The 13,769-nt window shown below is 41.2% G+C and overlaps 1 protein-coding gene across 6 annotated transcripts in view; it reads right to left on the reverse strand.

Annotated features, from left to right (window-relative positions):
• slc1a9 (solute carrier family 1 member 9) overlaps positions 1 to 13,769 on the reverse strand; it is a 39,127-nt gene that overhangs the window by 15,865 nt on the left and 9,493 nt on the right. For 2 of the 6 annotated variants that reach the window (XM_024271597.1, XM_024271599.1), the window contains exons 2-4: positions 10,554 to 10,669; positions 5,682 to 5,890; positions 94 to 246 (exon numbers count right to left, since the gene is read on the reverse strand). In XM_024271597.1, the coding sequence (XP_024127365.1) occupies positions 94 to 241 (148 nt within the window). In that variant the 5' untranslated portion in view covers positions 242 to 246; positions 5,682 to 5,890; positions 10,554 to 10,669. Of the gene's footprint in view, positions 1 to 93; positions 247 to 5,681; positions 5,891 to 10,553; positions 10,670 to 10,733; positions 12,171 to 13,769 lie in introns of those variants that run through there. The other 4 variants (XM_024271596.1, XM_024271598.1, XM_036213118.1 and 1 more) reach the window with 3 other exon arrangements.

Below are 13,769 nucleotides of genomic sequence, written 5' to 3' on the forward strand. Positions count from 1 at the left end.
AATAAATAAATCTTCACGCTGAATTGTAGCAAACTAGCTAAAGTGGTTGAAGTTAGGAGTGACGTTAAAGAAGCTGCAGGAGCTCCTGCGTACCGAGAACAGTGAGACCCAGCAGGAGGTTGTGAGTATTGCGGCTGCAGTGGCCCGCATCTTTATAGGCCAGCTCTGTGTTGTCATCACGCGGCGGTTCTTCCTTCTCCTTTGCGGTGTTGGATTGGTTGGCTGCTGGTTTGTTCGTCATCCTGCCTGTGAAGAGAGGCGGACATATCTGTTTATTCTTAACTGGACGCATTCTCGATGATTCAGTGCCCTCCAGACTTACTAATTAGTTTAGACTGTGGTATGCTACGTCAATTTCTGTGAAATCCTGCTTAAATTAGACTTTTTACAATAATATTTTTTTTTGTTTGACGCAGTCTCAGTTTGAAAGGTTGATTTATAACTCATTTTTCCTTTAGTGAATTGTACTCCTGACTTTTCCAGAACAGGATTTGGGAAAATCCAAAAGCACCAACGGTTTGGCGGTTCTCTCTCAGTTCCTGAGAGAGGTAAAGACGCATGACTGCAGGCAACCCAAACACAGCAGGCAATGGCTAAACAACTGAAGAGATGTAATCTATCCATCGTCCTCTGAAATGGTGGAGGAGGGAAAAAACCTTGGTAAGGAGCAGCTCACAGGCGATGCTAATGCCTATGTAAGATGAGTCAGCTTTCAGCCATTTAGCACAGTGACATAGTTAGTATTTAAACACAGTTCAATTAGAAAAAGGTTTTCTTCTCATTAAAAATATTTCACTTCATTATTTTCCCCTTTTTCATGCAGAAAAACTCCCAACTTCACAAATGAAAAGCTTTTAATTTGAAAATCCTGACTCTATCCAATGAACTTCCTTGTTCTCCACCACTACCTGGAGCTTTAACTGCAAAAAAGAAGAGGTACAACATGATTTATTCAGTTTATAAAGCTGGATATTGATTAAACGGAAGCTACAGAACACCTTCGGAAAAATGGGAATTTCATGACACAAGTTTTCAAAATCTGTGGAAACATTTTCAGCTGGAAGCGTCCTCCATGTTTAGTTTTGTTACACTGCAGCTTTTAATTCATCCACCAAACTTTTAGTGAATTTGTGCAATGTGAGGAAAAGCCAGAGGGACTCCGCACCACAGACTGCAACCAGATGTTTGACTTTTCTGACATCTCATGGCATGCGACGTCTCGTGTGTCCTCGCAGACTCAGGTCAGGAACACAAATGTGAGCCGGCTGTGGAGTCTGAAATCCACTAATTTGATTTTTTTATAGAGTAAATGTAAAGGTCATTTTGGTCCACATCAATAACAGAAACTTTGGCATTTAGCTATCCTGCTTTTCTAACCGTAATCTTGCATGAAAAAGAAAACATGTCTTTTGTGAACTTAATTTTAAATAATTAATTCTTTGCTGTGTTCAACCAAAATTCACTTAATTGCTGTTTATCAAATTCTTTCCAAAATTACCTGAACTTTATTCGAGACAATTCTACAAAGTTAGCAAATACAAATAAATAAATACATTTATCTAGACTAAAAAATGAAAACAACATTATCTTCCCTCAGAAAATAGGTTTTCTTTCAGATTTTTAAACTATGAACAATAATTTACAGATGGAAAACAGAAAAAAGTTTACTAATGAACTCTTATGGGTTTACAAAGCTACAAGCAAAAAATTTAGAAATGGGCAGATATAATTCCTAATTAAAGTGGTCAGTTTATACACATTTTTACACAAAGACATGTGTTTTCCATAAGTGACAACAGGTGGGTTGCATGTCCTTGGAATTTGTCATTTCTTAAATATTCTTAAAGGACTCTGACTCACTTTGAAGTGGTGGGTGGGTTCCAATTTCACCTTTATATGGGAATTTCCTGCAAAACTCTTGAACGGTGGACAGTGGGTTTGGATCAAACCACTGAGAAAATGTAGGTCGCCTTTGAAAATGTAGGTTCATTCGACAATCTACAACATAAATAAAACAATAAGAATAAAAACTAATTTGAAAGGTGACTGTCATTATATTTACTATGAATAACCTAAGGTTTTATTTAATTGTAACAAACCCGGACAAGCCCCCAACTTATACTTCACCCCACTCTAGCGGATTGTAAAAGAACATAGCATAAAGGAAAGAACACAAATGTCCAAATGACTCAAAAAAAACTCTCTCACAGATCCAAGAAATAAAACTAATCCAGGATTTATTAACAAAAAAAGCTGCTATTTACACAGAAATTACCACATTTTACACAACCAAAGCCTGTAAAAGTTGAGAAGAAATGGAAGCTCTGTGGCAACAGAAGATGCTCAGAATTTAAAAGTACCATGGAGATCTTCGCCCAAGCAGTTGCTCTGGACAATTAAGCAAAAATCCACAAGCAAAGATGGCAGAAGAAAAGAAAAAAAAAAGAAAACCTGCTACACCAACAGAAAATATAAAACAAGACAGAAAATACAACCTAAAACAAAATTACGGCCCAAGAGGAAACACTATTACAGAGCAACAATTTAAGATCATAGAAATCCATGAAAAGTACTAATGTGTGGTGATGCTGAGGGAGAGAGAATCATCAAACTTAATGAGGTAAATGAGGACATTTTTCAGAGAAACTGTGGATCTAAAATATTCCAGCTGATCCTTTAAACATTGAAATGTCAAGCTAAATGTGTTGTAGTTGATCAATGGAAATATCGATAAAGGATGCTGTCTTAGCTGCATGGACGGCCTCAAACAGCATCAGTTATGAGACACGTTTTCATATTATTTCATGATCTTTCCTAAAAGATAATCTTAGAATTATGGAACATTATAATCTAATACCTGCCTGATATCAAACCACTTCTTAATAATAAGGCCTTAGTCATATGCATCTGCACAAGTGATTGACACAAACGGGCTTTGGATTGGTCTTGGACAAAAGCGCCTCATACTGTCTTGCAGTTTCCTTGATGGTCCACCTTAAGAGATGATGTGAAAATGAAAAGTATGATTGTCGTGCATGTGGTAAGTGTTTGTATTTGCGAGGATAATGTAAGTAGCACGCACTTATGACGTACAGGTAATGCTGTTGTACGGTGGCCTTACACTACACTCTAGTCCAGGGGTCTCAAACTCAATGTATCTGGGGGCCGCTGGAGGCAGAGTCTGGGTGAGGCTGTGCCGCATCAGGATTTCCACAAGAAAAGTGCTGATAAAACATTACAATGTTCTCAAATATCTTTATTTTTAACACAAAATAAGGACTAAATAAATGAATTAAAAAAAAATCAATCATTAACAAATAAATAAAATAATAACAATGACCATACAGCAGATACAGAAGACTGAAAAAAACACATATTGCCTGACTGACTAGAGGGGTGTTTATCAAATGGTGGGGCACACCCCCCTGGGGGGAATGCGAATAAAGGGAAAAACGAGAAAGAAGAAGATGGCAACAGAGGGAAGCAACATCATAAAACATCCAGGTCTAAATAGCAAACTAGAATGGGCGGGGCCTGTCTACACACACGCGGAATGTTTGATGTGTGCGCGGAGAAGTTTTATTTTTCACCGTGGAGTTTTGACATCAATAAAACGCCACATGTGTCTCCCATTCATTCTAAGTGAGACACCAACAGAGGGAGCTGGTAGCTTCTCCCACACCCGGCGCCAGAAACACGCTTTTTGACAAGCGGCAAACTATGAATTTGCCACACGGCGAATAAGGGGCGGGGCACGTGAATCGGGTTCGGTGTGAAAGCACCTGTATGGCTCATCCTCCGCCCAGCTGACTGGAGGAATGAATGAATGAGTAAGAGAGTCACTGGACAGCCTGCCGGTGTCCCGCCCTCCAGAGTCATATACCTCACCGTGATTGGTTCGTTCAGCTCTGTATACAACAATGTCATTCATTTTAGTCTTGCGTGCCGCACTAACAATCTTTCATATGAAGACAGGCGCCGCAAATTGTCATCCCGGGGGGCTGCAGATGGCCCGCGGGCCGCAAGTTTGAGACCCCTGCCCTAGACATTAATAGGGTACACAGTTTAGCTTCTTTTATTATTATTAACCTTTATTTAACCAGGGTGAGATTTAAAACCTCTTTTTTCTAGGGAGCCCTGAGCAAGAATCAACACAACAACAAAATACAACAATTGTTAAACATAAAACAGAGTTAGAATGCTGATTAAAATTTCATATAAATAAATAAATGAGTTACAGTCTCAGGTGCTCGTAATCTAGATTGAAAGCATTCATGGAGGTAAGTTCTCTTAGTTGCAAATCCTTTTGAAGCGTATTCCATGAGGACGGAGTGGAGGAGAAAAAAGGCCTTTTCCCAAGCTCAGTGAGGACAGAAGGAACAGAGAGTAACAAATGGTTACTCTCCAGCTTCTTACTGACCACGCGCAAATCTGCATGCACAGGGTGTGCAAAGACCTGTAAGGGTCCGTGGGACACCTCTAGAATGTCCACAAAAACTACACTCTGATGGTCTAATTTCCTCATTTATAATAGTCGACAGAAGCGAATACTTAATACGTAAACAGCACTAACAGGTTCCTTGTGCGGTACACAAGATATGGGGAGAGTTGAAAAAATGAAAAATCTGTACGTCACCCTTACTTACCCATACGTGTTTGCGTTTCAATGTTAAGTCAACATACAAACAAAGTCTGACGTCTTGTAGCGCGGTTTGGGCGTTGGGAGCGGTGAGGTTGACCCAGCACGTCAACCAATCAGGGACTCAGCTTTGGCCACATGACGTTTTCAGTGACTCGATCAAAGGGTAAAAAATATAAATCCAGTATGGCTGGTCAATGTGAGGATTTTTGTCCTGAACTTCTATCCACTTTCTTAACCCACTAGGGCTGCGGGGTTGGTGGAAACTGTTCTGGTAACTGTTGAGCGAAGGTGGGATACATCCTTGACATCCTGGTCATCCTGGACATCCTCCAAAACATATAGACCTAAACTAATCGTTCAACATCATCCATGTTTTCTATGATGTGGCAACAAATGAAGTCCAGATAATCTTTGGGGGTTGCTCTGCGGCTGGGGCGTCAAGGCACTGAACAGTAAATTTGACAGGCGTCAAAAGAGAAGCAGCAGATATGAATTTGATGAGCGAACTGGTTCGGTGTGATTGCAGCACAAGTAGCATACCCATAGAAAAAATGTCCATGAACATTTTTGCCCTACGAGTTCAACAAGTGGTCTACGACCTTGATGTTTTGTCTGGGCCACCTGTGTACCCCTGATCAGTTTGCTAATTTTTTGCCCATATGCACTCACAAGAACAGTTGTGACTAAGACCTAACGCAAACCATCAGCCATTGACTCAAAAAATATTTTCTACTTCCTTAGTATTCATTCCAAACAGCCACAGAAAAATCTCTAAAGGAAAACATCTTCATGACCAGCTAGTATTATCAGCTAAGAAGTTTTAAAGACGCCACAGCTGCCACCTCCCCACATTTACCATCTATAAACACATCTGGGGAGTAAAGCAGTCGGGCCAAATCCATGTCACAAGGACAAATTCACATTTACGAACAGTCCGACTCGCAATCAGACGTGGTTATAATCCATCAGCTTAGCAGAAGTCTGTATCTGTCCTGGTGAATCTTCCACATTTGTTCACGGAAAGTAGAAAAAATCTCACCTACTGGTGTGTTTGCCTAACCTCCATCACCTCCTGCTCCCTTCAGCCATGTTTCTGTCCCTCTCTTCTCTGAGGCAAAGATGGCCACTTCACTTCACTTCACTCCACGCCATCAGAAAGCCAGCCCGATGTGAGATGGTACATTTTCGGGGCGGAGAATTCACTGCCAAGTTTCAATTGCAGAGATGTAATCCTCCGTGAATGGAGTGCTGAGAACAGAGGGGGGAGGGCGTTCCAGTGTTCTAGTCTTCACAAATCCTCTTTCCAATCTTTACATCATTCTCATCTTTCTGAACATTGTTTGCAAATGCCGGATGGCCACATGGTTGTTTGTGAAACACTAAGTCGGTTATTTTGAAATGAATTCATGGACAAAAAAAACTTCTCTTTCTGGGACAAAAACTGGCACTTTCACACCCAAAGATGCTTAAAAATATTACTTCAGACAGTAGGATTTAAGTAATTTTCATTTTATAGATTTTGTGCACAAGGAGAAGAAAATGATTTTCCAAAAGCAAGGCCTCAAACAAAACTCCGGCAGCAGAGAGGTTCTTAGGACGTGAGAACAGACTCAAGGACCCAAATCTGTCCTCCTTCCTCGGCAGACAGATTATTTCTCTGCTCCAGGAAATGTCTGAGCTGCCTCAAGACATGACATTGCTGGCCTCGAGGAATCATCTGTCTCGTCGGCTGAAGTGAGAAAAAAACTGTCTGCCTTTCAGCAAAAACAGAAGGAGCAGATGCTGTCCAGAACGTCGAAGTAGCATCCAGGCCGGGGAAAACACAATTCTAATGAACACTTTCAGAACAGTGAGGAAACTTCCAGTAAAACAGAGACAGAGTCTTAAAGGGGCTCTACCATGAAAAATCAACTTTTAAGTGCATTTTCACTATAAAGAACCCCAAAGCAGTATTTTGATCCGTTCACGCATTTCTGAGTAATCCTCTAAAAACCTGCACTCAACAGCAGCCCCTCCCATACCCACGAAAATGGGCAGGTCCTCACATGCTGATGTCACAATGTGAGACAGCCCCTTTCAGGAAGTGTGCTCCGCCCCCAGGCTAACACAAACACTTTCTCCACAAAGCTAGCAGTGATCAGTTAGCTTTGCAAGCCCCCCCCCCCGGCTCGTGCACAGCAGACGCCGGCTTTCTGTGTTGTGAGTTTGTGCAGACGGCTAAGAAACGCTCAGTCTTTAGCGTTCTTTACCCTTTGTGGGGGGGGCATAGAAGCTCATGGGCTGGTGAGAAATCTGCACAACATGTTGAGATGAATCCTAAACGTATCCGAGAATGGAGCAAGCAGACGGGGGGATATTGGGAGGACAGTAGGAGAAAGGGAGCAGACTTTTTCCTGGAAGAAAAAGCGAGGGACGAATTGAAAGAACTGGTTTGAATGTGGATTATTGAGAAATGGCGGAAAGGTAAATGGATCCGCATGAAAGTGAAGAGGATTTTTGTTTTTTAATTTATAAGTCGTCATTTCAATAAATCCTGAAAATCATGTCATTTTACTTCCCGGTATAAAAATTGTTAACAAAAATAACTCATATTTAATAAATAATTTGTTTTTTAGTGTTCCAAAGGTAATATATGATCATGTACATGTATATAGTTTACTCTGAAAGACAAGATAATCCTGGTATAGGCCCCTTTAACATCACACGTATAATACACCTCTGTCAGTCTTTTGTTTTCTCCAAGTTAGGAAAGACTTAAGAGCTTTCAAATAAGCCTAAATGTAAAACAACAAATGAAACCTCAAGAGTTGGCTCATCAAAAACGGTGCCAAATGTTGCAACGATGATAAGAAAAGTTAATTGATAGTTGAGCAGGACGTGTGTCTGGGGTAACTTTACAGTGTTGTGAAGGTATTTTGCAACTTTAAAGATCCCCACCTTCTCAGTTTGAGTCTTTGGGTCATCAGGTTACCTTTCTCTCATTTTATTAGCCCCACTGTTAAGGCATATTGGTTATTCTTCTATTTTTTTAAATGTACTTTTCAATTTTTCAAAAAATGTCAAAACCTAAACTTAAAAAAAGATCAAATATTGAAGTTGAGACTACAGTAAGAAACCGACTGATCTGAAACATGATGTCAAATATTGACATCGTAAAGATAGAAGGTAAAGGTGGGATAATCTGAGTCTTTTTTTAATCTTCATCACTGCTGGATGTGTTCATAACAGATGAAAGGAGCAGATTTTCTCTAAATTTGCCGACTTGTGTTCTAATAATAATACTGGGCGTGTCGTCATCATGCTTTGCGGACACATCTGTGTTCATCACTGGGGGTGTGCATGGGTGTCTCAGAGGATTATTTCCAGCGGTTGATTGTTTGGTGTGAGCTTTGCAAAGGGATCGAGATGTAATCCCCACCCTGCCCCTCCACCACCCACATGCAGGGAGGTGGGGGGGGGGGTGCTGCACAAAAGACGGGACAGAAAGTATTAGCAAAGGAAGTAATCAGAAGGACTCCATGCATTTACGGTTCCTTTTTGGTATCAAAATCGGATCTTTCTTTTGACTATTGTTAAATCTCACTGAAATAAGCTGTTAGCTTTATTTCATAAACATTAAATATTTTACATTTTTGATGAAAAAGCATTATAATAATCTTTTGATCTGATTTCAAAGTGTTCCCAGTGGTATTTTATTTATGATTATTCTGCTTTTTAACCAAAATATTTTTTTTGTCGTTTTCTAGGACATAGTTTATTAGAAATTTGCCTCAAAGCTGTGGGTGGAACTGTTGATGTGGAGCAACCCCGCCCCCCTTCCCGTTGCTCTGAGCTTGTGGTATTTTCTGTCAGAAATAAACTGAATTTTTCCGTCTACTCCTGATTCACGATTTAAATAAAGAAATACTCAGAAATGCAACTTTAAGAGTAATTTTCTTTCTATAGAATGCCACTAGAAGATGGTATCAACAGCATTTTCATGTTTGTCTTTAAAGAACAAACAACTTAATCACATTGCACAAATGAAAGCCTTTAGGTTGCTTTTTACTTTAAATGATAGCATCTGTGCAGCTAAACTTGAGTTTTTTTCTTACATATTTTAAGCATCTTTAAAAATCAGATATTTTTGGAGGATAAAAACAAACTCAATTATTTGAGGAATAATCTCTGCAGTGAACACAAAGATCTGCACTTATGAAGGATAAACAGCTGCCCAGGACACGTGCCTGGCCGGTGGCGATGGCGGCGGCAGGGTTAAACAGTGTCTATTACCGCTGTCAGTGAGTATCAGAGTCAATCAGATCAGCAGTGCCGCTCGGAGATGGGATGTGACTGCAGAGGTCAAAACGCTTCCGCACTTGCCTTAACCTCTTGTAGGATAAAACGGGGAGACTCCTGGAGAGTTTCTGCCCACAACTGTGTTGGTGTGAAAGTTCTTGTCGTGCCTGCTGGCTTTTCTTCAGATCCTTCAGTTGGTCGATCCATCATCGTAAACAAAGGTGTGGGACCGCCAATTTGCTTTGTGATGGAGTGTTGACCTTTTAAGTTCCCCAGTAGGGATCAGAGAAACTCTTCTAAAGGAAGATGGGCTGCCTGTTTTCTCATTGGCTTATTTATTGGAAAATGTGTAAAGACAAAAGAGTTCCTAATATGTTTTCTTGTCTTTTGGTTTGCTTAGCTGTTGAGGACATTTACAAATATAATTATGGCAACTTTCTCCACTTTATTAAGTGCAGCTGCAGTTCAGTAAAAGCTATGCAGAGGCCACTGACTCCCGCCTGAGGAAACATCTGACCCCACAGGGACTCCCGCTTGACCTCTGAGGCAACACCAATCATGAATCTTAACAGAGTCGAACCTCCAAAACGATTCAGTTTGGCGCCGTCACAAGTTTTATTAGTGTTATTGAGAAGTCAGCGTTAATAGACAGGCCTGATAAAATCATCAGCTGCTAAACTTTTCTAAATACCAGATTGATGAGGTGTGAGATCCGCCCCTCCGTTTAATTCTCTCACACGTTTTATAGATGCCCAAAAGTCAAAGACATCTTGGAAAATGTTCAGATGTTGTAATGATGACTACCCCCATGAATCCATCAAGATAAAATCAAAGAATCGCAGGTGATTTATGTGAGCAATCTTGTGTTGTTACATTGTTTTTACATTCTGTTGCATTTGAAAAATCTAAGCAGCTAAGAAATTACAGTTTGAGCAGAAACTTGACAGTTTAAAGCAAATTTGAATAGTATTTTGGACTAATAACAGTTAAAATTTGTGAATTACTGAGTATAAAAAAGTTTAGAAGGGAAATAAATCTTTTTTGGAGGGAGTTTGTGGGCATTCAGTGTGAGTGCAAGAAAGCCTTTGTGTGTGTGTTATTGAGAGTGTGTGTGAACACATGTCAAACGCACAGACCCCTCCCTCCCCTCCTCTCCCTTGCATGATAATCTCAGTGTATTAATCTGTTGTTTGAACTCCTTAAGCACGGACTGTCGTTCACATCTGCTCTCTTCACCCTCGTAAAGCCCTGCTATTTATAAAGTCCCTCTTTTTCCCTCTCGTTTGTTTCCTTTTTGATCTGTCACCGTCCTTTTATCCATCACTCCTCTGTGCAGCAGATACAGTAAATCTGTGCTGGCGTTTGGCCTCGCAGAGAGTTCACGTTTCTGCTTTTAAATCTTTTACTTGTCTGGTCCAAGAACAACAAATGACAAATTCACAGCACTTGAAAAGTTGCAGACGATGATTTTTTTAAAGAAAACAAACAAACGAGACATCTCTTCTTATCGCAGCGATTAATAAGCTTATGATCACACAAAAAAAAAAATTGGAACCCAGCTCAGCGCTGACAGGCACTTTGTGGTTTCTCCAGCTCCCTGAAAACCCGCAGAAAACGAAGCGGCTCGGCTCACCTGCTGTGCGTCGCTGTCTCCCATCCGACGAGAGTGAGGCATCGGGAGGGAACCCGGGGCGTGGGGATGTGGAGATGAAGAGGGGACGGGAGGCAAAGTCGCAGTCCTTGCGTCATCTGAGAAAATTTGCAGATTAATACAACAGCTTGGTGCTCTGAGCCCCCCCACCCTCCACCTCACCCTGCATCACTCTCCTCCTCCCCCTCTGTTCGTCTCACTCCTTTTTCCACTTTGTTCCTGCACGTTTTGAAGGATGCACTTCATTTTTGAGCTGCAGCCGATGAACAGACTTACTTCTTCCAGTAATTAAGAAGAACAAGTTTCATGCAATAAACCCTAAAAACAGTCATGTGAGGGGGGTCAAGAATGCCCTCCCCTCCACAGGGGGGCGCCATGACTCTTCATCGACAGGCTAAAGCGCACAGTAGCTTGAGTTTGAGGTGCACCCTGACAGATATCAGTGTCAGTCATGAGGCCTCGAAGAGCTGGCATCTCGAAGGCGGAGCCACCACATTCTCCACATACATTTTTTTTTTTTTTTTTTACTGTGATGCTTCAGGATTGGAGGTGAATGAGCACTTAAAGGTGGGAAATTTAAAGTCGTCATAAAAAGAGAAAAAGTGTCGTAAAGACTTGAGGCCTCGGGGCTGAACGGGCCCAGTGACAGGCTGCAATTAATTTATGAGCAAAACGTCTCAACTGTCAAACATGAGGCCGTAAAAGACACGGCTGACACCGATGAGAAAACACCGCTCGGCATGAAACGCTCTCTTCCTTGCTGGCAAGGCAGATACATGAAACTCAAGCTGATGAACACAAAGCTCTCACACTAATGACAGCAGGACTTTAAAACAGGAAACTGAAATCACCTACTTTGTTAAAATAAGCCCCAAAATAACTAGGATTTTAAAACTGTTTTCTAAGCTGCAACCTGTTTAATAACTATAATTTAAAATGCAATTTACCAAGTATTTGAAAAAGATGTTCGGAATGTCAGGAATTCACTTGAGAACAAACTTCATAGTTTCATTTACACAGAAAAACAGCAGCGTCACACAAAATAACCACTGACAAAAGAAACAACATGTATGTAAGGTCACAGTTTTTAATGCTGATTACCTACTATTATGACGTCTACAATGGGCAAATTTACAACAAAACCCTTTAGATTTCAGACCTATGTAAACAAGGATTCCAACATGGACTTCCTGCGCTGGCAGTCTGGCGGGAGGTCCCCCCGGACTGACAGATGGAGAGGGGCTAAATGGGAACAGGGACTCGTACAACTGGAGCGGTGCCTCTATTGTGCAGTAGGTGCTCTGTAAGTCTATCCTCTACTAATTGCCAGAGCAGTTCAAACACAAAGTCTGCCTCTGAAATCCAACCCTGCGCTTGTTGTACAGTGGGTAAAGTTTACAATGTGTAACAGTTTGGCCTCTGGCGAAAAAAAAGGGACAAAAAAACAGGGATTATGGCAGAAAGTTCACAGGAAGTGTGAGGACAAAACTGTAAATAGATGGTTCATTATTTAGGCTGCAGGTCTGATGCAGTTTGGAGAGACGGTGAATGAAAGTGAAGCCGCCGTAGGTGGACCGAGGCCTGAAAGGAGACACTGAGGAGGGACAGATAAGGAGACCGGGAGGAGTGGTTGAGAGGTAATGCGGGGAGGGAAAGAGCGCCGGGACAGAAGAGGAAACATGGGCTGGAATATGTAAACACGAGCGGCGGAGTGTGCAGACGTTTCATAAAAGTGACACTTCAACCAAACTAGAGCTGCCACAAACAATCATTTTAATAGTCGACTAATCACTGATTATTTTTTTCAGTTAGTCAACCGGTCGGGTCATGTGCAAACTGGATGTAAAGCACACATTTTAACCATCATTAGCTTTAAACTAACTAAAAACTAGATACCTGGGACAATGCTAGTGTGAATGCTGTAAGCTGAATTTGGCCGCTGAACAAGCTAGTGCTGATAGCTGAAGATGCTGAAATTGACAGCTGAAAGTTGATAGCTAAAACTACTGAAGCTGATGGCTGAAATCACTGAGGCTAATAGCAAGCTAAAATATTAGTTAAATGCCAAATTAGCCTAAAAAAAGGAAAAAAGCCTAAATTAGCCAAAACAGCTGTTATGCAGCTGAAATATTAGCTAAACTTCAAAATATCCTCAAAAACTGAAGAAAAAAAAATCAGCCAGAATAGCTAGCATGCAGCTGAAATATTAGCTAAACTCTAAAATAGCCTTAAAAATTGAAGAGTGTAAATTAGCCATAACAGCTAGCATGCAGCTGAAATATTAGCTAAACTCTAAAATAGCCTTAAAAATTGAAGAGTGTAAATTAGCCATAACAGCTAGCATGAAGCTGAAATATTAGTTAAACTCCAAAACAGCATAAAAAAGCGTAATAAATGCCAAAGTACTCCAAAAAGCTAGCAGAATGCTATTATAACTTTCAAGTATACTACACTCTGACCCCATATAATATGAAGTAAGGACTAATCGACTATTAAATTAGTCGTTGAATATTTTAATAGTCGATTAGTCGACTAATCTTGGTAGTCCTAAACCAAACTCAGATGTCAGAGCTGCACACACGCCTCCCAAAACGGAGTATTCCAAACTTCAAGATCCTACTAGAAAGCCTTTTGGGTGCTTGTGTTGTTGCATGTGTGCAGTCTCATCAGTGTGTTTCCCACTGACAGTTAGTAAGCTGTTAAATTTCACTGCAGGCCTCCTGCTTCTGCTCACACCAGCACCTGTGCCAAACATGTCTGAGGATGAGTGGGACGGCAGAGGAAGCGCCACAGATAGAACCGAGGGCCAGACAGACAGACAGCGAGGCAAAGCGACAGGAGTCCCGACCCCCTCCGCCCCCCAACATGTGGCTTTACCTTTGACCCTTTCCCTCTTCGCCACCAAGGCTGGCGACCAGGGCATTTCCAGGAGGGTCTGGCTAATTGGGTCAGATTGCGTAGAGAGGATCATTACTCCTGAAATTGGAAACACATGCCGCTTCACCTCAGTGTGTGTGTGCTGATGGTGACCTCACGACTTTCACTGGAGAGACTTTTATTTTAGATGAAGCACTGGATATTTATGATGGAACGTGTTGAAGAATCACAACAAACTAAGGAGGCTGAGATGTAAAGATAAAAGAAAAAAACTAAGAAGTGGAAGGTTTGGAGTCGGTGGCTTTGCAACAGACGGACTGT

This window comes from Oryzias melastigma, linkage group LG8, assembly GCF_002922805.2.
Source record: "Oryzias melastigma strain HK-1 linkage group LG8, ASM292280v2, whole genome shotgun sequence".
NCBI classification, from domain to species: domain Eukaryota; kingdom Metazoa; phylum Chordata; class Actinopteri; order Beloniformes; family Adrianichthyidae; genus Oryzias; species Oryzias melastigma.